We start from the raw sequence: 26,384 nt of genomic DNA, 5'->3' as shown, positions 1-26,384 counted from the left end.
TAAATAGAGCCTGTTCCGATTTTCTATACACATTCCGCTATCATTCTTATCGACGAACGCGCAGTGATAGCCTCGGGCTAAATTAATACTCTTTTATTCAAAAAAACGTTCGCTTCGAAACGAAATAAATAAAATTTAAATTTGTATACGCAATTTTGACGATCATCGTCTAGAGCGGACGCAAACAGCGAAAGGAAAGGGTGACGGCGTGCAGATTTGAACGAAGAACGTCTTGGTACTGACCGTGATGTAATCGACCGACGTGCTGGTGATGGTCACGAAGACCGTCGTGACGATCGTCATCAATTTGATGCGTTTCTTCAAGGCCAACTTGAAGCCGAGCAGATTGTGAAAAGCCGGCAAATGTCTGTCGGCTTCGCCCGACTCTTCCGGCCAAACAGACGATCGGATCGTCGTATCGGACGCGAATAAACCAAGCCCGCGGCCGTGTACCCAATGATCCGGACCGGGTTCGGCAGTCGCTTCGATGCTATTCAAAAAACAGTCCGTTTGATCGGAGCGGGCAAATCCCAAAATGGAAAATTAGACGGACAATTTCGTGTTTTTATGCATCTGCAAATTTTCAAATAACAATTCCAAACGTTACCTGGAAGTTTTAGTGGGTGATAAGACGGAATCAATCGAATCCATGTCATCGTCGAACGATAGGACGATGGGATCTTCCATGCGGAAGCCTCTGTGCAATCGGCACGGACCAGTGACGTTGACCAGCTGGGCGCAGATTGCGGCCGTCGGTGATGTCGTTAAGACTGTGACGATGGACGTCCTCGTCACGGTGGACACGATCGGATCTTTCTTCTTCTTCTTATTGTGCCATCGAACTGGCAAATGGAACAACTTGCGTTCGTCGGTTGATGATGCTGGACATGTCGTGTAGGGAAACGGACTCGGAGTGCAGCCCATCAAGAAGAAACTGGCCGTCACTGCCGTCCTAGACACAACGTCTGTAACGCAATCAAAAATATGAGTCAATTAAAATTAAAATGAAGTTGATTAACGTGTTACGTGTGATGGTGACGTTGACGGACGTCCCTGGATGGAAAAATGCGTTGCCTATTTTAGAGAAATAGCCCGGCTGTTTCCTTCTGATGGATGATGTTCTCGGCATTGATGACTCGATGTGCGTAGGTGTTTGGAATGAACGATCGATCTGCCAATCAGGTGATATAAACAAGGGCGTTGCTTCGACACTGTACACAACGATGTCGATTGATTTTGAGAGATTGTAAATTGAATCGTTTTGCAATTCATTCATACCGTAATGTTTGTGTTGGCATGAATTGTGAAAGCAGATGGTAGAACTCGTTTGTCAGCGGGTAGAGTGGCCCATCCATCATCAGGAGGACGGGCTGCTCCATGGCAAATCCCCGCCGTTGGCGACATCGCCCTGTTACGTTCACCAGTTTTACGCAGATCAACTTGAATGGATATGAACACAAATGATCAATCAACGGACGAACGTCTCGTCAATCGTTTATCTTGCAAAAAACTTACGCTACTTGTGAAATCAACTGTCGTGCTGATTGTTCTCGACTCGGTGTAAGTGGACGTCCGCTCTCCATCGACCACCAACATCGTGAATAACTGAACGATAATCAACTGCAAAATGCACTTCATAACTGAAAATGAGTGGTAGATAGCAACCTGCCTTCTCCGGCGCTTTCGTACTTTCTGTTACTCACATCGGTACCTCTTTGCCCTTTTTATGTGTCGCCGATTGGTCCTAGAGCCAACAGGTACATCACATTTTGGAATTCTATTGTTTTTTGTTGAAGGTAACAAATCGTTTGTTTTTATTTGTTCTTTTTGGTTCTTTTTGCTTCGTCATACAACGAGTTCCTCTTCGAAACGTTGGCCAATTGGATCGACCTGATGCCCTGTGGACATCAATCGTGTAGCTGATAACAAACCTCGCGTGTTTAAACATGCACAGCCGATCGAGTGGTGACATTTCCGGGTCTTTGACACCTTCCGTGCACCGCGTCCGACGACCTACGTAATATTTCAATCGAACGCTGTTCTTTCTTGCGTACCGCGGGATGTTCCTGCATCGGCAAGTGTCGGTATTTGATTAACACGGCGTATGTATACGCACGCGGTTAAAACAACAGCGCCGGCCGCTTTTATAACGCAGGTGTCCCCGTAATTCAAGTGGCTATTTAAAGAGCAAACGTTTGTTGCCTCTGAACGTGTTTGCTTAACCCACAGTTCCCTATACACACATCCGTTTCACGCGGGCGTGAATGTGCGGGACGTGTGTTTGGAACAGTAATTTTTTTTTTTGGAGAAAGGGAGCCGCTCTGTTAGATATTAGTCCAAGACTTTGGTGTGTTATGCTAAATAAAAAAATTGCGTGGGACTATTGGAATGGTTAACTATTGTTTGAAACTCTCGATCGTGTGCACCTCAAGCATTGGGCGATTCCTAGAAATGCAATAAGAGTATTTAAATTTTTTGCAAATTTTTTCTAGCATAAATGAGATTTTGTATAATAGGTAACACAGCAAGTTCAAAAGATAATCAACTTCAAAAAATAATTAGCTAAGTGTCGTCTGGAACTGGCCATGCCCGTGCTCCTGTGTTGCCCGTATAGGCCGAGAGCCCAAAAAGCTGAAGGAAAAAGTCGGGACAGTGCATTCGAACTTAATTTCGAATGCAATAGTCACAAGTGATAGGGTGCATGGTGCATGCTGACGGCTATCACTTGAACCATCCCGACTTTATTTCTTATATCTAACTTACATCTACATGCATATGCTGTTTCATCAAGTCTTTTATAGTGCCCCATAGATGATCGAAACCAGCTGCAGTTCATTGTGGCGTCAATCGACCTTCGCAATTGAATTTCGCAAACACGGTGAGCGATATTGACGATTATAAAAAATGAACTGTATTCGGTACTTGCTGGATTTGCTTATTATATAAAATTTTGTTTATGCTAGAAAAATTTTAATAGAAAAAAATTGCTACAACAGAAACTGAAACTGGTGCAATCACGGATCGTGACTCGTTTGAACGTTACGCGGAATAATGGGCTACGGAATTCAATCCATTTCACTCGTTCTAAATAACTAAATAAATAAATAACTAAATATGAATAAATTGAGTGATGTATCAACGCGTGATTGATGGCTCCATTTTACTAAGCGTACTGTTGTCGTTCAAATGCATCAAGCGAGTCAGCTGTTCAGCGTTCGTGAATCCCGCTGTTTTGTTTTTCCTTACTGATCATTCCCATTTTGGAAGTAAAAAAACAAACAAAAACTATTTGTTTATTAAAACAAGATATCCGTTGGTTCATTTAAACTGTCCATCTGTTGGTCAGCTTACCCATTGAGCAATTACACCGAATGTACCGTTAGGTAACCAACGGGAGCTGAGCGTGAGTCTTTGATACGTTGCGCCATCTAGCGCTGCTTTGTTTCTTCACATTCACGAACCATTTCCCGTTATCCGCCTTCAAAAAGAAATACAGTTCTTTTAGATGGGACACGCACATTTAGCCTGAAGGATAACAGCTACCTTTAACAACATGTAGTCCGAACGGTCCCGCACACCGCCCGCTGGTCCATTGCAACTGACGGCCCTCGTCAAACGTAAGAAAATCAAGATCCCATGACGTGTGTGTGTGTATATAGTATAACACTAAACGGGCAACCGCGATCGTTACACATGTCAAGTGCGCTAAGTTGTTTCAAGACAAATGGAACGATCAGATTTTTTTACAGTTGAACTGCTGCTGTTAAAATAAATAAAGCAAAATAAACAAACAGCTGTTTTTGGACTTTGTCTCGATATCGTTTCCGCCTTGCCGGAATGCGAGCCCTATCAACCATTTAATAGCCTAGCTAGATAGTATAATATATGTATAAGAATGTAAGATGATTGAGTTTATTTTTATTGATTGTTATTGGTTAGTTGTTTTCATCACAGCACTTTGGTCTCTGAATGTTTTCGTTTTCAATGTTTAAAATAAAAAAAGGGAGGGAAATGAAATTTTTTAAAATGTCGGTAGGATAAGAAATGAATAAATAAATTTTGAAATGAAATAAATTAAATTCAAATCAATTCTTCTTGATTTTTTTAAATAATAAGAAGCTCCTTTGAGAAAATCCCGATAGATCTTGTCTTAAAGCTCATTACAGACGCAGGGGAACGAATCAGGTCCAGCCCCATCCATTCCGGATCCAAAATAAATAAATATGAACAAGGACTTAAATTAACATCGCATAAAAATTTGCGATTTAAAAAAAAAAAAAATATTCCATAATTCGTGTCGTGCAAGTCCCTTCATCGCCTTCAAGAATTTTGATTGCTGGCCCTGCTCAGCTCTTCCAGCTCGGCCTGTCGCTTCTTCCGGCCGTTGCATATGACGAAGGGAAACGGCGACGGAGTGCACAGTTGGATGAAGAACGTTTTGGTGCTCTTGGTGAAGTAGGAGGTCGACGTGCTGGTAGACGTCACGACCGTCGTCGTGATCACCGTGATGAATTTGATTTTCTTTTTGAATTTCTTCTTCAATCCGAAGAAGCCGAAACGACCTTCGTTACCATCGTCATCGTCCCTCGATTCGCCATCGTCTTTCGACGATTGGATCAGCGCTCCCGAACGAACGGATATCCTCTTGTTCCGATTAGTGTTTGCATCGACATCGCTCCGTGAAACGTCTTCCGGCATCGCCGTTGTTTCGATACTAATTTTTGTGTTTTTATCATCGACGGCCCAAAATGAATTTAAATAAAAACCCATAAACCATATGCAAATGTGGATCCTACCTGAAAATTTTGCTGGGCGAAAGGGCCTCGTCGATCGAGTCCATGTCGTCTTCGAATGATAAGACGATCGGATCTTCCTCCCACAGGCCTCTGCGTAACCGACATGGACCTGTGACGTTGACCAACTTCGCGCAAAGACCTACGGTCGATGACGTGATCAAGGCGATCACGGTGGACGTCTGCGTGACGGTGGAGAAGCTGACGAACGGCCGTTTCTTCTTCATGAAAACGTGAAGTGGGAACTTGTTGTAGAAGCGCTCCTCCTGGTCAGTGCCGTTGATGATGGTCGATTCGATGCCGTCCAATTCAATCGAACCGGCACCTTCATCTGCGTCGTAATCTTTGTCTTCTACTGGCTTGCCGACGCGACGCTCAGCGCCCATCCGTTCCAACGTCGGTGTGTTCGTAGTGTCTGTCGATTTCGATTTGAGTTTGCCCCAAACGCACAACGAAGGCCCTACGCACAGCATCACCATAAACAAAACCACAATAATTTTCATTTTTAGTTGTTAATTTAATTTAAAATTTGATGTCAATCAGCAGTGATGGAGCACTGGTGAGTTCGCACTGGTAACACTAGCGATCTAAGTACGGAACGATGGTAGTCGATCAGGAGATCAGGCGGCATTTCATCATCGCGTTTGATTGAAGTACAACACAAAAGAAAACAAAACACAAAAGTTTGAGTTTCAAAATAAAGAGTTGTTGAACGAACGACGCTGACTTAGCGAATGACCAGGCTGACTGCATCCAAGCTGAGCATTTATATAGTGGTTCATGCACTTCTTCGCAAGGCCGGCACGGAGAAGTTAGACGGGGGCGTCTCCGCAGCACCCGCTTTGTGCAATGTAGCAAAAAGAAAAATACAAGCTGTTCTTTTTTTTTTTTTTTGTCCGTCACTCTGCTGGCCCGATGATGGTCGTGGCTTATTCCGATGGAGGCGGAGACTAAATGAATGCGACAAAAGAAGAAAAAGGTTTGGGATTTTCTTTTTCTTCTTGTAAATTGCCGAGTTCAAAGACTCTTGTGGTTTGGGGATTCGCTGTGTGATGGTGTGAATGTTTATCTTGTAACTTGACTTCAAACAATAATAATCGAGTTTCATTCGTTTCATTAACGTTGACATTTTGAAAGATTGAAAGCATCGGATTCTATTGGTTCACGTTAAGAACAATCAATAACATTCCCACGGTTCATAAGCCTTTCGATAATTTTAACTCATCCATAGCCCAAAGCGGAATAGCTTTTTATAAAGGATACTGCGTGTGTATCAAATAATTCTTGTGACACACAGTCGGCAATTACGTCATCATTTTTATAGGCAAAAAACACATATCTCTACCTCTTCTTTTCATCACCCTTCCCCCTACCGAAAGAACTCCGTTCATGGCGTCTCCGTTCGCTAGCCCCATCATAATAATCGGGTATTCAAATGTTTCACCTCTCTAACGTATTATCGGGCCGGTTGTGTTGCGCATGGCCACCGTGACACCACTCCGAACAGCGCCTATACGACGTGAAATGATGATTCACGCGACAAGGCTATTATTTTGTTTCACGCCACTTCTTTTTTAAATTTCTGATTGCGTCGATTCTTATAAACGGCAAACCCTTTTGCTATAAATACGCAATTTTCTTATAATCAATCATTGGCGATTGCAAATGTTGGGCGTTGTGTATTTCGAAATGGCGATTTCTTTAAACATTTTATTTGGGACAAGAAGAAAATGTAGGAAAGCTTTTTGAACTCGAATAGAACATCATCGGCATTTGTTTTAGTGCAAATCTTGACCAACAATGTCGGCCCGCTGCAATTGCTGATTGCATTGCTCATGTTAAAACATGCCTGACATTCAAGACTTCCATCATTCAAATGGCGAATGTTTTGGCTGCAATACAATAGCCACCAGTCATACGCAATCGCAGCTGTCCATCATTGGCATTAATGTGGATGCAAAAAAATATCCATTCACTCATCTCTGATTTGTTTTTTCTTCGGCAAACGAAACGTTGACAACGGAAACGACCTCATTTGAATGAGGCCTCGTTCGTAATTATTAAAAATGGTGCTACCTGGAGTGAGTCATTCCTAATGGGATCATACACGTGGATTTGGGGTGTAAAAAAATATGGCGGCCCTAGTTTTAGAGGACGAGGTGTTTAATGAAGAGAGAACAAAAGGCGTTCAGTGTTTCTCTTATGGATTTCAACATCGTGTAAGGATGTGTCTAAACGTGACCGTGTCATGTGAGCGGGGGAAGGGGGATCATTTTTTTGTTCGACAAACTCTTTGTATTTAGTTTGACAGGGGGTTCATTTCTCATGCACAGATGTTTGCATCTTTTGCGTTTGATGAGTCATTTGCGATCTCCACCTCCGAGACAAAAGATCAGTTTTGGCGGGGGGGTGGATCGATGCGATCTCCACCTCCGAGGCGAAAGATCAGTTTTGGGGGTGGGGGGTAGATATTCGAATGCGTTCAAGGTCCTTTTGTTCTAGAACAATAAGGAACGAGGGGAATGGTAACCTTTTTTTTTTGGAAAGTAATTTGCATAAAATTCGAAAGTGCCCAATTTTTGTTCTTAATCTGAAACAGTAGGGCACGAGACGTTCAGTGCAACTAGTCGATTCCGTCCCGTTCTGGAGTGCCTCTAACATCCAACTATATGTAAGATCATTTTAAATTCATTTATTCGGTGTTGTGTTGAAATTCAATTTGTTATCGTGGCAACGTTTTCAATGTTTGATCGTATCATTTTTTCGTGTCGTGGAAATGCTTTGTTTAAACCTCTGGTATTTAACATATTGTGGACGAAGCCCTTTTTTTCGTTTTTTTATGTACATTTTTCAAAACGGAGTTGATGCTTGAAACAGCTGACGGACAAGATACGACTAGGCAGTTAGAATTAGTCCGTTCCTCCTTTGTTTTTTATTAGCATAACTGGACACCAAAAATCGTGAGAAAAGCGTGACCAAAAAAATGTTGTTATTGTTTTAACTGCTGATTAGTGTTATTATCGTTCCCGGTAAGTCTTTCATCAAAACAATCAATTTGCTCCCTTTATTTTTCGTCCTTCTGTTAGAGTACAAGTTAGTATGAACGAACCAAGGTTGCAATTCAAACGTTCTAAAAGAAAAAGAAAATGTGTGGGATGTTTATCTTTTTATTGAGTCTAATCTTTTGCTGTTTTTGAAAAGATACGATCTTGTCGGACATGATTTTTCAGTGCGTTTACACGTTGATTTTTTTGTTTGGTTCGTGAGTCGAACGTTTCCAGCCGTTTTTTACTGATGCAAGAGCCTCCAGCTATTGAATATTATACTTGTGTTAGGACGTAGGGCAAAGGCACTGAAAACAATTTAAAATCAAAACTCGTCTGCATGCATAATTGGCATCTATTTAAGTATTTGTTTGTGAACGATCCTTGATGTGCAGCTGCTCGTGAATTGTTTAAGCACGCAAAACACTTCCCTTTCTATATTTTCAATTCCATCGTCGATAGTTTTCTTTCGGATCTTTATTTTTAGATACTTCATTTCGGCTTCATACCAGGAAAACTATAATTTGCTTATCGATTCAAACCGGGGGCAGGCTATTGAAAAATGCAATTTCTCAGGTCGCTAAAAAAGAAGCAACGCTGCGAACAGAGTTAGGCGTTGAAGGGCGCGGTTTGGCCTGTTCACGCTAATGAACGCTCTTTATCCACTAACCAATAGCGGTCGGGGCTACAGTAAAACGTAATATTTTATTTAGTCGTTCATCTTTTTTTTTGTTTTGTTTGTTCGTGAATTATAGCTCGCAATGTATCATCAAGTCTTTTCGTTCGCTTTAAATGTTTTTTCTTTTTTCCCGGCATTCCTAAACTTTGAATTTATGCGGTTTTTTTCTGCTATGGGGTAGCGAGTGGACAGCAAAATTCTTAATCGGCGTCTGTGCAGTCCTCTTTTTTCGCAGCTCTGGCTTTTGATATGCCGAAAAAGAAAAGATTGGTTGCCTCATTTCGAGCGTTTAGATGATCAAGATATTAAAAAAAAAATAAATCCCCTACCAACAGTCGGCATTCCTCTTTTAACGAGCGTGATTTCCCACTACGTACGAGCGTCAGGTAGTTTTTCATGGAGAGCGTCTCCGAGCGTCGCAACTAAAAACAAATTTGCATTGCAACGGGTCATCCTTTAAAAGTCGGTGTGAAATGAACGCATCTTAACAATTGTTTTGTTTTTAAAAAATGCAAATTTGTTTTTAAAAGATGCAAAACGCCAGCACGTAACGTGCGTTTCAGTTCTGAGACAAAATGAAGCAAAAAATTGGAAATGGAAATGTCATTGTTTTAAATGATGTCTAATAACGCAGCATCTGTTCCACCCAAAAAATCCTATTTTTTTCTGGGGGGGGGGGGGGATTTTTCAATTGTGACGGATCCCATTTTTATCTTTCAGCCACGGCCAACAGCAGCCGAGTTGACTAATCGATTCAAATCGTTCACGGGAGCGTGACCGAGACATCTTACACATTTTGCTTTCTATCTCTTGTTACACGGAGTGATCATTGCGTTTTACTACTGTTCGTCTTTTGCTGTCCTTCTCCTCTTGTACTTTGGAGTCAGTTTTAACCCACTTTTGTCTTTTACCTGCATCTCGGCGGCGTCTCGGAATTCCCGTCTGAATTATGCGCGTTAATGGCCCGAGACGTCCCTGCGTGAACGATGCTGCCGCTTTCATGTTGTACACGAGTCTTTTTCTTTCGGCGAGCTTGTTGACAAGTCCAATACATCGCAGTGGGTATACAGGAGACCAAAAAAAAAGGGGGGAGGGGAATCTCTACGGGAATGGTTTGCCCAATTAAGAACGTGAAAGAAATTCACGACATTTTTAACGGTGGATATAAAAAAATAAATAGCCTGGAATAGTGTCGTAGCTTTTCTTTTGTGTTACATCATTTCCTAATGAAACGAATTGTCCCTTATCCGCAGTTCGTTCGTCCGAGATGACCGCCAGTTCTAATTTGCATGCTATTGCGCGTGTCCTTTTTACAAGGGGCTGGGGGGAGAGGTTTGTTGGGTACAAACGAATTTTGTGGGACGAACTTTTTTCACGAATTTCCAAACTTTCAAACTTCTTTGTTGGTTGATGAATAATTCGCATCGTTTCATGCACGGCAGTTATTGGAATTTTCTGTTACTGAAATTTATTGCCATTTTCATTAAAAGCCAAAAACGTTTCCCATTTTTGAATTTTCTTGTTCTGGAACAATTTCAGTAAACGGACTAGTAACTGTAAACTGCATTATCCCTATGGTTAAAGTCACGTCACACGGGGAATCTTTTGCAAACGTTATTCATCAACCAGCAAAATATGTAAATGAAATTCGGTACACAAATGATGACGTTGATGTAGAACAAGAACCCACTTTTTAATGCCATTACAATTGCATAGGGCAGGGAGGGGGTAGGTCGTCAAAGAATTTTTTTTTTTTTTATCGCCACATCTCTGCCATTCTAATTAAAATACAATACATCAGGACGCTTCCGTAGTACGTCGTAAACATTTGCTTATGCAGCAGCAACAGCATGGCGGCCATTAAAGAAGATCCCTAGAAAACGATATTACACGAAATAATAGGCCGCGAAATGAGGAATTCTATTTTTCACACAACGGTTTTTGTCGTTGCCGACCAGAAGTAAAATAAAGAAAATTCGTGCGATATCTCGAGTTACGATCCTCTTCGCTTTATGTAAATCCCTCCCGTGCATACGCGCTAAGAAAAATGTATGTTCTTTACTCGTCCGAATCATAGAGAAAACGGACGCCCCAAATGACCGTGTATAATTCGAGAAAACAAATTGCGTGCGCATCGGGATTTTTAAATCCATAAAAATGTGTTATCGTTGTACATGCACTGTATACGTATGAGATATCGTCTGACATGTGCGCCAAAAGACGAATGATTCGCTCCGCTAGAGCGAGTTAGTCTCATTTAACGAGATAAGGCACTTGAACGGAGTTTGACGGTCGCATTATTCTGAAAAATGATTTTCTTTTTCTTTAATATAACAATGTGTCAGCTGTTCTTCAGGCCACTGTCTGTAGAAATCATTGTGAGTGATGTTCCTACGCTCTGCCTTAATCTAATCGTGGCGTATTTGTTGAAATTAGAGTAAAAAAAATAAGCCAGTTGTACAGCGATGACGTGTTGATGCTGCACAACATACAAGAAAAGATGGACTGATATAATCTGTGGAATTCGAGGCCTGTTGATGTACTAACAAGCCTTTAATTACACGCTACCTTCAGCTGAATGGTACCGTATGATTATTCAATTCTCCGATGACTTAACGTTTCTGTACGTGTTAGCGATGTTAGATTTGGCCCAAGATTGTTACCTTTCGAAAGACGTTGTGTAAGCCTACGTGAGTAGAGCGGTTCATTATTCTCTATGCAAACGCAAGAAAAATGGGATTTTTTTTGTTCTTTAGAAACGAAAAAAAAAAAAATTTTGTTTTTATTTTAGCGCCAGATGTTTTTGCAACAAGTAAAAAGAATCCCAGAATAGATACGTTTTTTTTTTTTTTGTTGAAAAAATTCCTGTTGTATGCGTCCGCCCATTTAATGAGCAACTTGAACTCACGTCGGAGGTGGTCCAATAGTCCCGACACGGACTCTTTTTTTTTTTTTTTCAAACAACAGATGGGTTATTCGTGCCTTCTTCCGCTTACCTAAATACAAAAGAAGTCGATTTTTTTTTTCTAAACGATTCTAGTTCAACTTTAAATATCGATTCTTCCGCGAGTGAAGGATTACAGACAAGGCTATTTTTGCAATTTGTTGGTATACATTCACTTTGTTTTAGGGGAGAAAAAAAACAGGTTTGGAATTGCGTGGATTCGTTCCAGAGGTTTGGATTTTCTGTTTTTAAAAACAATTTTATTGATGGATTCTGTCAAACGATATGAGATAACAAAAAACATGGGAGAGAGATGCTTTGAAAATTTCTTTTGGCGGTAAATTTGAAATTCGATGCGGATCGCGGACCGGAAAATGTGTACCCGAAAATAGTTAGTTGTTAGCCGAAAAGAAAAAAAAACAGATTGCAAACATGTCGAATTTCATCTAGACGAGTATAATCTGGAACATTCACTAAACTATATATCATCATATCTTTTGGTGAACGTTGCGGGTTATCTACAGCCAAAGTTTTTAGTTTGAAAAAATGTAAAACAAACGGATGGGATTTATTTTTATGACGGGCCCTAGAAAAAAAAAAGAAAAAATGTTAGTCTGTCCGTCTATCTACGTTTGACTAATAAAAACATAATTTTGCGGTCAACTTGTTTAGAACAAAAAAAAAAACACGCGGGATAGTTTCGTTGCTGGAAAAACAAAAATCACACGGGTTTTGTACGTCCCTCCATCTTCCTTTTGTTTTGTTTTCCATGAAGACAGAAGGTTTCGAAAAAAAAGAAAAGAAATAGACAAGAAAGCCGCAAGAAGAAACATATGGATGACGTTTTAGCTGTAAGAACTCTGACATATTTGTTTTTTTATCGTTATACAACGTACGCTGGGCCTTTCTTTCGGGTTATTCAGCTGTGAGTTCGAACGGCTGCATATCGTCAGTTTGGAACAGCTGCCCGGCCGCTTTTTTTTGGGGGCCGGCAAAAAAAAAAAAAAAAAACATGTCTGCCAATGTACGTGTTAACACAATTTTCAAAAACAGCTCAACTTCTTTCGTATACGAATCGATTAAGTCTCATTGTCTTTATGTATTTAGCATGTCACATCATTTCGAAAATTGTTTGAATTCATTTAGTGTTTAAATACGAATATTCGCTTTACGTGGGAGATTGAATGTTACATTATCCTGGAACAATGTCGGCTGGTTTCAAACTGCGCAAGTTGGCAAGTTCTGCAGACAACGGGGTACGCATCCCCCACCCAAGAACGTCACGGACGTTGTGTCGGTGATTGCGATCTCACTCACGACCGTTAGACCCGTCACTGTCACGGTGGTTGTGGGTCTTCCCGTCGCGACTACATTAAGGAAACGACCTTCCACCTTATTCGATCGTACGTTGTCCGCTATGGAAGGTACCACCATGGAACTAGCAAGCGGAACACTGGCCTCTTTATTGCAATCCGATAACGAAGGCATCACTGTCATCAAAATCCTAAATGATTACATCAAATTCAATTGAAAATTCTTGAATGTTTTAAAAAGGAAATGTTTGTTTTTGCTCACTTTTGAACTTGTGATGGTTGAATGGTTTTGCCTTCCATTGACAAAATGGCGGATTGTTCCTCTTCTTCCATGGTGGCGGATCGTTTCCTGCGGAAGGAGCACCAAGGTGATGGAGCTACGAGGTTTACACCGGAGGATTTGAAACAATAGGCGTTGACGATGGTGGTCGTAGCCGTGAACACGGTCGACGTGTAAACGGTGGACGTTCCAGTTTGCAAGAAATTCTGTTTCGTGTAGACTAACGTGTTGTTACCGACGATGTGCGTCTTGCCCGGCGTACCGTTCGCCCAGTTGCCCAGGAACGGGACACGAGCCTCTGCTTGTCCAGTACCTGCAATCTGCACAAACAGTGGCCAGTTGTTTTCAAAAGTAAAGCTTCTACTTTTTATTGTTCTTTAACTAACCGAGGGCTCAATGCTAGGCACTGCGGATGTCCAGGGTCTTTGTTGTTTGATTGGGCCATGATAGTATACTTCTTCGGGCAGAGCAATCAGTGGCTTAACCAGCTGATAACGAGTTGGTACATTCTCAGACTGTGTAAATGAGCGACAAGTGTTTTTTTTTATATAATAATAATAATAATCATTTGTCTTGTTATCATTACCATTAGGCGGATGGGCTGTTGACTGACTACTGGAACAAACCAAGGTTTCGTTTGTCTGACGGGCTGCTCTTCATTCACTGTGTTCCGTGTTGTCTGTAAAAAAAAAAAAAAATGAAAAGAAGCAAACAAGCCATGGCTCGCAATTCATGTATTTTTCATCTGGGGATCAATCCACACGCACACAGAACAGGTTTGATATCATTTAAACTGTTTCAACCTGTGGCTGATGATTGTAGTAGTCCTGAACTATCCACGGTCTCAATTGCTTCATCGGTTTTAACGGTTGCTGAACCTGAGCCGGCAAAATGGTGGCAATTAGCGGGCCAGACGGCCACACGCCAGCCGGTTGTTGTTCCACGTCATCGTAGTAGCCATTTTTTACCTGTTTTTTTTTTTTTTTTTTTTATTCAAACAATAGGCAGAAGTCAGTGAGGAGCCGCAAATGAGACAAACAACCCCCGCCGATTTTCAAAATGAGAATTGACGTTGATCCGCTATTTACAAACGGTCCATTTTTTCTAATTTGACTAGGACTTACAAAGACAGGCCGATCAGCGTAAATGAGAGGCCGAACTGCTTGATAGCTAGGTCTCATCACGACGGGTGTTCCACGATAAACGGTCCACGGTCCAACAGGACGACCAGCCTCCGACTGCTGGTCAGAATCATCTTGTTGCACTGCCTTTGACTGTTGTAAACTCAAAATAATTTTTGCTGTTTCCTCTTATTTCATTTTCAGGTGTACGTTACCATCGATGGCTTTGTTCCACGGACGGTCGAATCATCGACGAACCAAGGTCTAAGATAACTGGTCGGCTTCTTCACTTTGAACGGTTGATCAACGAACGGTACGGTCATCGCAGTCTTGTTTCAAACACGAGTATTTGTTTTTTTTAAGAAATCTGCTTTTGAAGTGTAACACAACATGTTTATACCGGTGCTCTAATTGGAGACGTTAAATCCTCTTCGGCTGGCGCTTGTTGGTCTGCTTCCGGTGTCTGTTGCGGGCTCGTACCATCAGCATCTGTTACAGCTGGACGGAGATAAGACGAAGGCTTGCCGGGATTCTTCGTTTCTTGACGTAAATCGAAAGGTAAAGTGACGGCAACATTCCCCGTCTAAGATAAGATTGTTTTAATTGAAGAAGATTTTGAATTTCATAAGGATTTAATACCGGAAAATAGTAAAAGGGTTTGGTCGAGCGGATTGGTTGGTCATCTTCCATCGGCTTAGCGCCTTCCTCATCTGCTATTATGGCCGGTCTCAGGTAAGATGTCGGCTTCCTCCGGAAAGGTAGAGTAACAGCCACGCCCTTTTTTATCATTTCCCACATTAAACATTTAAACTGATTTTCGTATTTTTAAAATTTTAGCATTTTATACTGGAGAAGGTGCGGATGTTAAATCTTCCTCTGCCGGAAGGAACCAGGGCTTGGTCTGTCTAATTGGCTGTTGAGAATCGTCTTGCATAATTGGGTCGATCATGATCATGGGTCTCAGGTAAGAAGGAGGTATTTTAACTGCTGGTTTCATCTGCGGACGTTGCATAACGAAAGGCAAAGTAACCGGCACTTGGAACTGCGGTGGCGATGCCTGCTAAAGAATGTTTCGTGTGTCGGTCACGTGACGTCATCACACACAAGAAAACAAACGGTGCATCTTATTAGCCGATCATAAATTATCTTTCGTTTTATGAGAAAACGTTTTCTTTTTTTACCTGTAGAACGACAACAGGTTCAGATGGTGGAGATGTCAGATCTTCTTCCGCTGGCTGCTGCTGCTGTTGTTGCTGGCCCGTTCCAGCAACAGACGGATGTTTCTCAGGCGGGAAAGTCTCCGTGGCGATCGGGTGAACGAACCCAACGTTATGCTGGCCAACGGTGAAGGCTGGGCCCTGGATCATCAGCGAGAGTGAGACGAACAAGAAGCGACTAGCAAACAGCACCATCTGCGATTTGGAATGAAGGATTACGAAAGGTGAATTACATTAATTTAATTAGAAAAATGTACTTTTTTTTTTTTAATGGATGTATTCAGAAAAGATGAATATCTTTTTTGAAATTTGTGATGGTAATGAGCTGCTTCGATGCTGGGTATCACTGAATGAGTTGAAAGAGTTCCAGGGATGGTTTATATAGTCGGGACTCTCTTCGCTTTTCAAGGTTGGTAAATGATCCAACATTTTGATTTTTAAAACTCTCACTTGTTTGAACTAGAAAAAGACGTGTTCAAATATTGATCTGGATGAACCAACGGAATATCCATCTTGCAATATGGGGGAAATGTTTGAAACGAACAAACATGGCACCACGTCTCTATTTGAACGTGAGCGGAATCGTGTGTTGAAAAAAGACCTTGGTTTCTAGGTAAATCAATTATCTCGCTACACGTATTGATATTTATTCAACTAAAGAGATAACAGGTAAAAGAGATTTATTTAAAACATCAAACGTTGACCAGACTCGTGTGCACTAAAACCGCCAATTGTTTCCTTCATTTTTCACGTGAATATTCACGCTGACATTTTTAATGAACGATCATTTCGGTTCAAATTTTTTTTCTTTCGTGTTTTAAAGTAACCTGCTTTTGAAAATGCATTAAGACTTCTATTAATAGCTTCTATTGTCTTTGGGCCTTCTCTCACTCATGCAGAGGTTGAACAATGACTTGATTGTTTTGCATATGTATGTCCAGCTCGGTCGGTTGCAACAGCAGCGTCATCGTGGGATTTTCCATTTGCATAAGTAGGCGGCCTACCTCGGACATCCGGCCATCCGTTCCCCATCAAATGAGGACGTGAGTTTCATGTTTAACATTTCATTTTAAAAAATTGACGACAACGATCATTCCATTAGTTTCATTCTTGTGTATTGTAATAATTTATTAGTTTTCAGCGTAACATATGTTGACATATAAAAGCCCGACGATTCTAACATAGCGCTAAAGTAGTTAAACAAGCCGGAATGCATCCGGCGATTGAAATTGGAATGATTTCAGCGTTGGTTGAGTTGACGACAGTGACAGCTGTCATCGTAACAGTGGTCGTGGTGGCGAAATACCACTGGCCCTGTTTCGCACGACCTTCACGTGCCGTCTCTTCGGGTGATGTCATCGAAGCATCCAGTAAGGCAGTCGCTGCTGGAACGCGCGAGTCCATCGGCATTTCCGTTGCTAACATTCTGCGTTTAACAGTTGCTCGTTCGGGCCATTGATTTTCAGCTCAACTTTATCGTTTATGTATTCGTACCTGGAAACCTCTGACGGCTGGAACGGCTGGCCATTGACGTAGACCAGCTGGTCTTCTTCCAGCACAGCTCTCTTTCGACGAACAGAGCAAACAGAAGTCGCTCCGTCTATGCAATAAGCATCGACGGTCCTGGTGAAAGTTGTCGGCACGACCTGGGTCACCGTGATGATGGACGTTGGAATCAAGTCCGGCAAGTAAAACGGCCCAAATGGGAGCGTGTACGGTCTGAACGGAAAGAAAAACCTTCCCAAAGCTGGTGAAGGTTTACCTGCCTTCAATTTTCACTGTTAATTTGAATAATAACGAATGAGAAGAAGAAAAGAAAGTACGTACTTGAAATTGATTGAAGTAGCTGTAACGTGCACTTCCAGGCTGCCCAGAACAAAGGGAGATCAGTGCCAAAAGGAAGACAGTCGATCGCAACATTTTTTTTAATTTTTCGTTTGGGCTGGACGAGTTCTACTCGATCGGACTGTCCGATCTTCAATGGAACATTTCCCGTGCGTGAACTCTGACTTTTGAAGGAAATCCAGCCGTTGGGTCGATCGCTCTGCAATATTGAAGTGCTATTAGTGGTTTTGTTTGGCAAAGTCCATATTTGATTAACAGCGTTAACCCAATATTGAACCAGCTCAATGAATTACGTTCAGAATTTTGCCATTTAAAGCTGGAACACTCCCGCGTTAAACATAGAGCCGACAACTGATGGACATAATGTCGTGGGATTTTTTCATCAAGCCTTAGTTTACTATGTTTACTTTTCTCTGCCATTCGTTTGCGCCAGTGGAAGGAGACGAACCAAAGTTGATGATTCAATTAACCTCGTTGAACAGCAAGGAATAATAACAAACAAGAAACTGTGCTAATTGCCATTGTCACCGTTGTTACGGCTTCCAGTTGGCCGTCTTTTTTCCAAGTTGGGCATTGGTGTAATTACTGTGCACCGTTTCCCAGAGAGTGGTCTGTTGACTAAGCATTGTGAAAATAATTCATTCCTCGTATTCTGCTTAGCCACAGAAGTATGGACCGTCTAAATACATGTATTAACGTCGATATACAGTACGGTAGGTGTGTTATTTTGACGCATTTCGTGTTGACCTGGTCAGACGAGGTGCAGCCAACACCTGGCAATCACGTATCGAGTGGGAAAAAAAGAGTGAATAATGCGAGCCGTCAGATGCTAATCTTTTTTGCATTCATCTATTTAACTATTACCTTCTTCGGTATTATTAATACTCCGCCCTGTGTTGCTAGTAGCGAGAGAGAATGCTGGTCATCGCTGGCATTATGTTTTTTTAAAATGCAAGGCATTTTATGGGCACGATCTTACCCAGCGTTAATATTTTGTATTCACCCGGAAATGCAAAATATAAACGAGTAAATATGTGCTTCTCTCTTCCACACCTACGTTCCATACATCTTCGTAACGCGATGTTTAATTACTTTCAAGCTAAGAAACTTAGTCTGCTCAGTTCGCCGTATGCACTGTATCTTCGTTCTTTTTTAGCCTTAGTCTCATAATAATTTATATGATGATTTAATATGATGATTTAATATGATGAATTAATATGATGAATTAATATGATGAATTAATATAATAATTTGCGTAATTACAAACTCATGCTAGGAATTTTATTTTCCGGCAGAAATTATTGTGTTAAATCTGATAGCCAGATGGCTCTTGCATCATTGTGCGCCAATAAGATTGTCACAACAAGTTACTGCCATACATCAGACCCTGTTTTTTACCACACACATGTGTAAAGAAAAATATTTTGAACTAATTTACCGTTGAGGAATGAAAACCTGGCTTTAGTAATAAAACGTTTCCCATATCTTCGTCGGCCTCTTGAAAATATTTAGGTCATTAAAAGACGGGAAATTACAAGGCTTATTTTTAGTACATTCAGGTATTTGAAAATCCTGTACTTTTTTTTTTTTAATGTTACGATCATGTTTTGTTGCCGTGTCGCTCTGAAAGTTTTACGGCCGTGCGTTGATTTGTTTCTAGGGCTTTATTATGGCGGGAGACCCAGTGGCAGAAAAAGCAGCTGCATCTGTCCTGAAACGGGCTGTGGAGCTGGACACAGCAAGAAGATTTACTGAATCTCTGGTGTACTATCAGGAAGGCCTGCAACTGCTGATGGAAGCCATTAAAGCTAATGGTATAAATCCAACAAGTTCATAAAATGTTTTCCATGCTGCACTCTTCTTATGTATTTTATCACAGGACAAGATGAAAACAGGAGGACTGAACTAAGAAAAAGAGCCAAAAGTTATATGAGCAGGGTATTCTAGTTACCTTAGAGTTATTTGATACCATGTGGGCTACAGTTTTTTTTGTTCCTTTCTTCTAGGCAGAGTTTTTGAAGAAGCATATCGAAAATGAGAAAGAAGCAGGCAAATACCACGAGAAGATTGAAATCAGTGCCAATTCAACTGGACATAGCTATCAAAAAGTCCTGGGAAGGTTCCTTGATGAATATGTCACAAAAGTGGAGATTGAAGATCCTTACGTTCGTAGCACTCACCAGGTTGGTTTCCTAAATGACATCGTTGTTTTATGCACCTCATTTTTCATGGTTTCATTTAATTGAATTGTGTTATAGGTATACAACCTGTTAAGACTTAGTGAACTTTTAGTTGGAAGTTGCCGAAACTTGCAAAGTATATTTTTACTGACGGGAAAAGAATCCGGTAATCAACAAGATATGCTGGATGAACTGAAGCAAAGTTTAGCTAAACGCAAAGTTGTGCTCACAGTTGAATATTCAAACACTCTCCATGATCGAGAAATCAGGTTTTGCGTCTTGCTCTAAATTTTATGATTGCACATCTAAAAGAATTGAAAACAAATTTATCTCGTCCACAGGTTAGACAATGGTTGGATCATAAAGATTGGTCGCGGACTGGACTATTTCCGTCCACCTGAAGGTAAATTCTCCCTTGGCTACTGTGATTATGACTTGAGGCCATGCCATGCTACAACAGTTGACATTTTTCACAGTAGCAAAGTTCGATCGGTTTCGAACAAGTGATAAACTCTTAAGTGCCCAATTCATAGCCATTAACAACGATTTATTAGAGGCTCATCTTAATGTGACTTTAGTGATGAAAGTGATATCTTCAAGGTTGAAGGCACCGGTCTTTGACCTTTCTTTTTTAAAATATCCTTCGCACCAGCCGTCTTCTTTTAACCAAAAAAGTACAATGACTCGTCGGTCGCGTTTCCTGTGTACATGGAAAACGAATCGGCCATTTAGGCACACATGTACCGCCAGGACAAACTTCCTGGGTTTCTTAATATCAAGTCAATTTTGTTGTGTATGTTTAAAATTGCATATTTGCAGGCAAGACAAAGAAGGTTTACCTCGTGAGACCAAACTCAGTGCTTATTTTTCCCCACGAGCCTTTTCGATACGGCAAGGCAATTCAAAATGTGATTTCGGTTTTTAAATAAAGTGTATTTTTGCTGATTGAGCAACCCCATGTCAAATATCCAACAATGCCCGATTTACCGTAAGTAACCACGTTAATTTCAAATGAATTATTATTCTTAAACTATTTCGTCCTGTAATCAGTTTATCTGCGAAACGTCTTTGATCGGAGAGATGGCGGGCGACTCATCTTGGCATTCACCATCGTCTTCAGTAGCAACAATAGACGGACGTGTCTGCGGACCTACAGTTAATGGTAAAGCTATCGGTTGGAAGAGCTTCTGCGCCGCGTTGATGGGGAAATCATGTCTGCTGCCAACTGCATTGGCTGGTAGAAGATAATAGCCACCTGCCGGAAACCGGAATTGACGTCTGTTGGGCATTGAAGGCAACCGAACGAAAGTTGGGTAGGAAGGATTGCGAATTGTATTGGTCGCCATCGTAGGGAACCCGTTGGCTGGACGAAGGAGAGGCTGCATAACACGAACGTGGTACGGGCTGAGTTCTTCATACTGGTTGTATTCCGCCGGAATGTAGAAACCTGGACGTTGGAGTTTGGCGTAAACGTGTACAACGCAAACGAGTAAAATGGCCAGTTTGATCATTTTCCTAGAAAAAGAACAATGTAAAGATTGGTACAGAAAAATTGCTTAGAAGGAAGAAAGATTCAACTTACTGCGATGAGGTTTTCGAGTGACGACAAGAAACGCTCTGACGATTCCAGACAGAATCATATCTCTTTTATATCCGTTTGAATGTGGCCGTCAACGTTTACGACATGATGCTTTAGTGAAAGAAGGCAGTCAGTGACCAGCAAGAAAAAAGGTAAGAATGATATCACTTCTGCTGTATCATCATTTATGACAGTTCTAATATGCCAATAAAACGATTCGAATTTCAGGGTCAAAATCCGCTCTGGTCGAATATAACTTTAAAGGAAAAGATCGAATCTGAACAAAGGAATTTGTATTGGTCGTAACGATACGATCTAGTAATATAGAGGTCCAATTCAACAAACAAAAAAATAAGGTTTATATTAGACTTGAAAGAACTGAAGCCTTTCTTTAATTATTTGGTCTTTGCCTGAATTCATTTTTTTTTTTTTTCTAGAGTCGTTGATCTCTAGGAGAGGTGGCTGTGACGGGAGGAGCTGCGCGGTAAGTTAATGTCGTCTTTATGATCGCCATTGGGTATGACATTGTTGGTCTGTTTGACAGTAGATGCTCCGCCGATGGCTGCGATGAGGTTGTGCATGACTTCCATTCGTTCTTGATGATGTTGATTGAGCAAGTGGACCAAATCACGGTGAAAATCGAAAATATCTCGCTGCATTTTCAGCCGTTCACGTCGGTCTTCGCGAAAGTGTGCGCGTTCTTGAGCCCTCATTTCCAGTAAAAGGCGAAGGACGGGATCTTTAACTCCGGCGGTGTGAGGATCACGTGATATGCTAATTTCCTGATCTGAGGAGGAGAAGACTAGATCTTTGTTGTCGGAGAAAGTGGGCGATGGCGGTAATTCATCTTCGATGTAAGTATCACACAATTCTGCCTCCATAGGAGGCGGTCCTACTTCGGTTGTCACATTTGAGTCTTCTCGCTGTAGCTGCTCCTCGTAGTAAAATTCAAGAAGCTCTTCATTCGTCATCTCTGCAGATTGTTGGGTATCGTCGCCATCGTTCTGATTTGGGGGGCCGGAATCGAAACCTGATGAGCTGTCCGATATTAGCATCGACTCTGTGTGGTACTTTCCAGCAAGGAGTTCGTGTAGATCATCGAAGAACTCCATGGTTGCCGCACCTGGAGCTAACCCTTTGTTACGAATGCTTTGTATGTGCATCCGATAAGTGCGCTCCATGTTGCGCCACTTTTGACTGACTTTCTCCCAGGCGCTCTCTTTGTTACGGAAATGGAAACCTTCAGCCATGAGCTGTGAAGCTATTGCAACCCACACTTCTTTTTTTCTCATCTTTTTGTTAGTGAATAACTCACCATTTTCTTGATAGTTTTTTAGGATATCTATCAGTTTGGCAGTGGCTAATTTGTCTTGAGTCTTGTCTGAAGATCGGTTTCCACTCCAAACATCTGCAGCAAATAAGATAAACTAAATAAGGTAACTAACTTTGAAAGCACTTGATTGCATGATCATCTGAGACAATAAGGCTTTTAGTAAAAACTTGATTCTGCAAAAATACCATAAATGACCACTGAAGTTCTTGTGTTCTGTTTAACTATACCATAATGTGAACATCATGACCGAATGCAAATCTCACAAGTCAACACTGACCTTCTTCAGAATACCGAGATGGATTGCTTCTTTTCCTTGGTCGACTGGGTGTTCCCAACCGGTTGACTGTTTGAACATCCAGCATTATTACCTTCCGATCTTAAAGAGTACAAAGAAATCTATTAAAACTCAAACTAAACTTTAAACAAGCAATGACTTTAAAACTAACAAATTTACTTACTAGCCCCTTTGTAGACCAGTTGATCTCCCTGACGACCAACAAATTCAAGTTTCTGGAGCCCTTCTCGACTCAGATTGGGTTGATCCGCCATCGCTTTAGGTATAAATCAAGTTCTAATACTAGTTGCAAAATGAGTCGAGTTTTCAATGGCGTTATGCCAGGATTGGACCAAAACTTGTTAAACCAGATTTCGACGTAAGACCGAATTTGACTTTTGGTTATATCGTTACGTGTCTGGTCGCCAATGTTCTGTCTGCTAGACCAGACCCAACTTCACAGCAGCGCCAGCCATCTGGTAGGGATCGATCAATAATTGAACAAAACAAGAATTTGGGTAAGAAATTTCTGTTATTTACGAAGTGTGATCACAGTGTCAAAAAGCATACACAGAATTTAGCGCACACAGAAAAGGCTGTTTTCTAAGGAATGGATATCATTTTTTAGTAGGTGAAGAGCCACCCCTCATTGCCGCCGCTTTTTGCTGCTCTAGTAGTCGTTCAAGGGGAGAAGGACCAGGACCACTCCACAAAGAAGCAGGACCTAACTGATGCTGCATTGTCCGCTGTTGCTGCTCGTTCGGGTTGATTACGTTATTGATTGGGAAACTAGGTAACTGAACGGGATGCCACGGAGCTGTCGAGTTGAACAAACTATATGGAGGTACAATAGAAGACGGTGGTGGAGGGAGGTTGCCAGCCATTGCCCAGGCTGCAGGTGGCGGAGGGAAACCCAAACCGGGCGGTGGGACCGTCGGAGGCGGAATAGACAAATCTGGTAAATCAGTTGTAGCGCCAAAACTTGAGTACATTCCTCCAAAATTGTTATTCAATTGTTCTCGTTCTTTTTGCTCGGCCTTAAGACGTTCCAAACGGGGAGGTAAAGATGGTCTCGAGTAAAGGGTGCTGCTGCTAGATTGCTTAACGGGGGGAAGAGGAGGAGCCAGTGTATGTTGAAATGTCACCTGCTTATTAGTGGAGTCTTCCTTCGTGGGGGGCGGAATCAAATCATCCTCGACTTTTTGTCTGAGTATAGCTGTAAGCGCCACGTTACGCTGAGGAGGTCTGGCTAAGATTTTGATTTCCTTTACCGGTTCGATTGACAAGTTCTCTATCATTTTATCAACAGGTGACTCATCCGTTCTCAGACTTGTGAACAGCCATTCAGGAGATCCATCATTTTGCTGTGATAATGCCAAACAGCCAGGTTGTTGTTCGGCTAACCACTTCCCTCGCTGAACGATTCTTGCGGCACGAACTCGATTCTCATCTCCTTGCGTCACTTGCGTTGAAGGCCATTTGGCACTGCGGCGAAGTGGTGCAAACTCCAATAAGTCAAGATCTTCCGGAAGAGGCTTTCCGTCATCTTCTACAGTGAACGAACCGTTAGAAGCAAAACATATTTGAAGCTGATTAAGTAACTTGGCTGTCGATGACCAGAGATGACCGCGCTTAATTTTGGTGAGTAATTCCGGCTGGGCAAAGAACCAATCGAGAACAAGTTTGATAACGCACAAGTATCTGGAGTTGGGTAGTTGTTCATCAGGCAGGGAACAGCACGCTGTGAGGCAGGCATTGAAAACAGAGAAAGCAACATCGATAGCCAACTGAAGTGACCTCTTTTGCGCGTCGGTGGCTGAGGCACCAGTGCATCGACCAACGGAATAGATGGTGATGGTCAACATGCGAATCAACTGTGTTGGAGTTAGAGCTTCCGTTGCTACAAGTGATGGCCAAGTCAGTGTTAGAAGATTAACAGTCTGTTCAGCTTGATCGAGGTCGCAACAAAGTCCGATTTGTCCTTGTAGCTTGAGGAAAGCGACGAGAAACTCTTCTGCGCTCAAACGACCTCCACGTGTCTTTTGGTATGTTGACATTTGAAGCGACAGCTTCTTTAGAAGCTTATCAAGATTGATTCTGGCTGGTGGAAATGGATGCTTGAGAGCTAGGCTTCGGACGTAATAGAAAAGGGTGGACAACATGTCTCCACGAGCCGATACAAGAAGCGCAAGTTGGTTGTACGGATGGCCACTGGAGGCTTCAACATTGATGGCTTGTTTGTAGTAACCTTCGGCTTCCCCCAATAAATTTCTGTAGCGAGCCAGGTCTCCCAAATGGATCAGGCAATGTTGACAAATGTAAAGAATTGATTCATTCTTCGGCTGGAGGGTGTATGATGGACCATGGAAGATGCCTAGCTGGGCGTTTCTCTTACATAAGGACGGGTTTGTGTCGCATTGGGCACATATTTCTTGAAGGAGTAACATGTAAAACCCAGCAGCTCCTTCCAAGAACAACTTCAGGATTGGATTGCCAGTTTTCTTGCCTTGCTTTGGCTGCAGTTCGGAGATGGGAACTTTGAAACACACATTCCACAAATCTTGTTCAACTTTTTTGTCAAGTGCATAGTCCAGGTTAGTCAACATAATGTCTTTGTACAAATTGCGCAAAATATAGAGAAAGCTAGAATGAGAATCATTTGTCACATCAAGGATATCGGGCATAGTTGATCTGATGTCCCCTGCCTCTCTGCAACAACAAAGGAGATATGTGTGAGCACAATAATGTCCCTACTGCTAGCATATTGTGAAAAACTACAAGTTTTGCTTTAAAAATAGTTTAGAAAGCATAATTTTAAAGGCAACAGCCTCTTCGAAGAAGACAATAGTACTGTTTCCATAGACCAAAATGAAGAATTAGTTTCAATACATAAACAAAGCTCTTACCTCCATAGTTCCTCAACTGTTTTCATTCTAAGACGTCTTGCATTAAATACTGTGCAATACCCGAAATTATAATCGGGGGTAACACTTTTTTCCTCAGTGGCACATTCACTAAAAACTTTTCGGTTCTTCCTAGTTCAACAAATTCGTCTGCTTTGTGTTGGCCATCTAGTTATGGCACTCCGTGTTACCCAAAAAAAAAAAATTTTAGTTTTTTTCTGTTTTGCTGCTATCGCCATCTACCGGTTACTTTCTAGTTAATTCTCTACATACACCTACCGAATAGTTCCGCTACATAGCGCTAGCGTTGACGCGTACTGGCGCTTGGGCTTATTTTTTCGGGCTTAAAATTTTTTTCGGCAAAAACTGACACTCGTCGGAATTGGTTGAATAGCATTGGATATACTCAAAAATGTAATGCTGATTCGGGAAAATAGCTATTTTTTTCATTAAGTTAATCATTTTTGAAATACACTGAATATTGACAAAACATTTTTTACTAGCGTGCCAGTACGTTCTGGCGCGCTTGGAGTAAAAATATGCGGTGTATTTCCCAAATGGTTGACTAAATGAAAAGAAACACAATTTTCCCCGAATCAGCACTCAATTTTGAGTATTACTCTATGATTTTTAAAGAATTCCAACGAGTGTCAAATTTTGCAAATTTTTGAGGGAAAATTCCCAAGGTATTAGCGCTCGCACCAGCGCGCCAGTACGTTGCAGCGTTAGCTCGAACATCCTTGAACAACGAGATTGTTCGAGAACATATTCGTAAAAGATAGCCAAGAGAGATAAAATATTTTGAAAAAATGTGGTTAGATATTTCGTCAGTTCTTTCCATTTGCAACCTAATCATATTACGGTCAATGGTCGAATAAA

The 26,384-nt window shown here is 41.5% G+C and overlaps 8 protein-coding genes and 1 long non-coding RNA gene across 9 annotated transcripts in view; 2 read left to right on the top strand and 7 right to left on the bottom strand.

Moving 5' to 3' along the window:
* LOC130698017 (ATP-dependent RNA helicase DHX33-like) overlaps nucleotides 1–25,628 on the bottom strand; it is a 139,396-nt gene extending 113,768 nt beyond the window's left edge. The window contains exon 1 of the mRNA XM_059497061.1: nucleotides 25,625–25,628. The gene's annotated coding sequence lies outside the window, so the exon portion shown is untranslated. The remainder of the gene's footprint in view (nucleotides 1–25,624) is intronic.
* Nucleotides 162–1,276, bottom strand: LOC132088323 (uncharacterized). Its single transcript, XM_059496987.1, has 3 exons — nucleotides 1,027–1,276; nucleotides 608–965; nucleotides 162–490 (listed from the first exon to the last, which is right to left on the bottom strand). The coding sequence occupies exons 1-3, from the start codon at nucleotides 1,274–1,276 to the stop codon at nucleotides 163–165; spliced, it is 936 nt and encodes a 311-aa protein (XP_059352970.1). The 3' UTR covers nucleotide 162.
* On the bottom strand, nucleotides 4,280–5,296 carry LOC130697990 (uncharacterized). Its single transcript, XM_057520773.2, has 2 exons — nucleotides 4,797–5,296; nucleotides 4,280–4,714 (listed from the first exon to the last, which is right to left on the bottom strand). The coding sequence occupies exons 1-2, from the start codon at nucleotides 5,294–5,296 to the stop codon at nucleotides 4,321–4,323; spliced, it is 894 nt and encodes a 297-aa protein (XP_057376756.1). The 3' UTR covers nucleotides 4,280–4,320.
* Nucleotides 12,601–15,726, bottom strand: LOC130697955 (uncharacterized). Its single transcript, XM_057520745.2, has 12 exons — nucleotides 15,649–15,726; nucleotides 15,356–15,586; nucleotides 15,022–15,234; nucleotides 14,814–14,951; nucleotides 14,575–14,757; nucleotides 14,390–14,503; nucleotides 14,178–14,327; nucleotides 13,857–14,021; nucleotides 13,640–13,732; nucleotides 13,440–13,568; nucleotides 13,036–13,373; nucleotides 12,601–12,964 (listed from the first exon to the last, which is right to left on the bottom strand). Exons 2-12 carry the CDS (start codon nucleotides 15,584–15,586, stop codon nucleotides 12,679–12,681), a joined length of 2,040 nt encoding a protein of 679 aa, XP_057376728.1. The 5' UTR covers nucleotides 15,649–15,726; the 3' UTR covers nucleotides 12,601–12,678.
* Nucleotides 16,533–17,360, bottom strand: LOC130698012 (uncharacterized). Its single transcript, XM_057520787.2, has 3 exons — nucleotides 17,219–17,360; nucleotides 16,886–17,157; nucleotides 16,533–16,817 (listed from the first exon to the last, which is right to left on the bottom strand). The coding sequence occupies exons 1-3, from the start codon at nucleotides 17,309–17,311 to the stop codon at nucleotides 16,568–16,570; spliced, it is 615 nt and encodes a 204-aa protein (XP_057376770.1). The 5' UTR covers nucleotides 17,312–17,360; the 3' UTR covers nucleotides 16,533–16,567.
* On the top strand, nucleotides 18,608–20,259 carry LOC130697973 (MIT domain-containing protein 1-like). The gene is made up of 6 exons (XM_057520762.2): nucleotides 18,608–18,795; nucleotides 18,897–19,050; nucleotides 19,116–19,174; nucleotides 19,243–19,419; nucleotides 19,495–19,685; nucleotides 19,758–20,259. Exons 2-6 carry the CDS (start codon nucleotides 18,906–18,908, stop codon nucleotides 19,921–19,923), a joined length of 738 nt encoding a protein of 245 aa, XP_057376745.1. The 5' UTR covers nucleotides 18,608–18,795; nucleotides 18,897–18,905; the 3' UTR covers nucleotides 19,924–20,259.
* Nucleotides 20,362–23,033, bottom strand: LOC130697972 (uncharacterized). Its single transcript, XM_057520761.2, has 4 exons — nucleotides 22,787–23,033; nucleotides 22,606–22,704; nucleotides 20,999–22,403; nucleotides 20,362–20,931 (listed from the first exon to the last, which is right to left on the bottom strand). Exons 1-3 carry the CDS (start codon nucleotides 22,875–22,877, stop codon nucleotides 21,445–21,447), a joined length of 1,149 nt encoding a protein of 382 aa, XP_057376744.1. The 5' UTR covers nucleotides 22,878–23,033; the 3' UTR covers nucleotides 20,362–20,931; nucleotides 20,999–21,444.
* On the top strand, nucleotides 21,709–25,483 carry LOC130697975 (uncharacterized). Its single transcript, XR_009003088.2, has 8 exons — nucleotides 21,709–21,849; nucleotides 21,925–22,712; nucleotides 22,790–22,885; nucleotides 22,948–23,120; nucleotides 23,231–23,560; nucleotides 23,646–23,845; nucleotides 23,912–25,196; nucleotides 25,275–25,483. It is a non-coding gene; the product is annotated as an uncharacterized LOC130697975 (long non-coding RNA).
* LOC132088345 (nonsense-mediated mRNA decay factor SMG7-like) lies at nucleotides 23,116–25,642 on the bottom strand. The gene is made up of 2 exons (XM_059497062.1): nucleotides 25,509–25,642; nucleotides 23,116–25,311 (listed from the first exon to the last, which is right to left on the bottom strand). The coding sequence occupies exons 1-2, from the start codon at nucleotides 25,532–25,534 to the stop codon at nucleotides 23,220–23,222; spliced, it is 2,118 nt and encodes a 705-aa protein (XP_059353045.1). The 5' UTR covers nucleotides 25,535–25,642; the 3' UTR covers nucleotides 23,116–23,219.
* Between the last annotated feature and the right edge of the window lie 742 nt (nucleotides 25,643–26,384).

Source organism: Daphnia carinata, chromosome 9 (assembly GCF_022539665.2).
Source record: "Daphnia carinata strain CSIRO-1 chromosome 9, CSIRO_AGI_Dcar_HiC_V3, whole genome shotgun sequence".
Taxonomy (NCBI): domain Eukaryota; kingdom Metazoa; phylum Arthropoda; class Branchiopoda; order Diplostraca; family Daphniidae; genus Daphnia; species Daphnia carinata.
Note: the sequence above shows the minus strand (reverse complement) of the source record. Positions and strands in the feature narration are given on the sequence as shown.

Coding starts and splice junctions, on each gene's coding strand:
- LOC130697955 (XM_057520745.2), bottom strand. CDS start 15,586: ATGGTGCTGTTTGCTAGTCGCTTCTTGTTCGTCTCACTCTCGCTGATG. Junction 14,952..15,021: donor TAACATCCGCACCTTCTCCA/GTATAAAATGCT, acceptor ATGATAAAAAAG/GGCGTGGCTGTTACTCTACC. Junction 13,569..13,639: donor AACAGCCCATCCGCCTAATG/GTAATGATAACA, acceptor TCATTTACACAG/TCTGAGAATGTACCAACTCG.
- LOC132088323 (XM_059496987.1), bottom strand. CDS start 1,276: ATGAATGAATTGCAAAACGATTCAATTTACAATCTCTCAAAATCAATC. Junction 966..1,026: donor CGTCAACGTCACCATCACAC/GTAACACGTTAA, acceptor ATTGCGTTACAG/ACGTTGTGTCTAGGACGGCA. Junction 491..607: donor TCACCCACTAAAACTTCCAG/GTAACGTTTGGA, acceptor TTTTTTGAATAG/CATCGAAGCGACTGCCGAAC.
- LOC130697972 (XM_057520761.2), bottom strand. CDS start 22,877: ATGGCGGATCAACCCAATCTGAGTCGAGAAGGGCTCCAGAAACTTGAA. Junction 22,705..22,786: donor ACTGGTCTACAAAGGGGCTA/GTAAGTAAATTT, acceptor GTACTCTTTAAG/ATCGGAAGGTAATAATGCTG. Junction 22,404..22,605: donor ATCTCGGTATTCTGAAGAAG/GTCAGTGTTGAC, acceptor TATTTGCTGCAG/ATGTTTGGAGTGGAAACCGA.
- LOC132088345 (XM_059497062.1), bottom strand. CDS start 25,534: ATGAAAACAGTTGAGGAACTATGGAG. Junction 25,312..25,508: donor ACAGTTGAGGAACTATGGAG/GTAAGAGCTTTG, acceptor TTGTTGTTGCAG/AGAGGCAGGGGACATCAGAT.
- LOC130697990 (XM_057520773.2), bottom strand. CDS start 5,296: ATGAAAATTATTGTGGTTTTGTTTATGGTGATGCTGTGCGTAGGGCCT. Junction 4,715..4,796: donor TCGCCCAGCAAAATTTTCAG/GTAGGATCCACA, acceptor CACAAAAATTAG/TATCGAAACAACGGCGATGC.
- LOC130697973 (XM_057520762.2), top strand. CDS start 18,906: ATGGCGGGAGACCCAGTGGCAGAAAAAGCAGCTGCATCTGTCCTGAAA. Junction 19,051..19,115: donor GGAAGCCATTAAAGCTAATG/GTATAAATCCAA, acceptor ATTTTATCACAG/GACAAGATGAAAACAGGAGG. Junction 19,686..19,757: donor CTCCATGATCGAGAAATCAG/GTTTTGCGTCTT, acceptor TCTCGTCCACAG/GTTAGACAATGGTTGGATCA.
- LOC130698012 (XM_057520787.2), bottom strand. CDS start 17,311: ATGTTGCGATCGACTGTCTTCCTTTTGGCACTGATCTCCCTTTGTTCT. Junction 17,158..17,218: donor GCTACTTCAATCAATTTCAA/GTACGTACTTTC, acceptor TGAAAATTGAAG/GCAGGTAAACCTTCACCAGC. Junction 16,818..16,885: donor CAGCCGTCAGAGGTTTCCAG/GTACGAATACAT, acceptor TGTTAAACGCAG/AATGTTAGCAACGGAAATGC.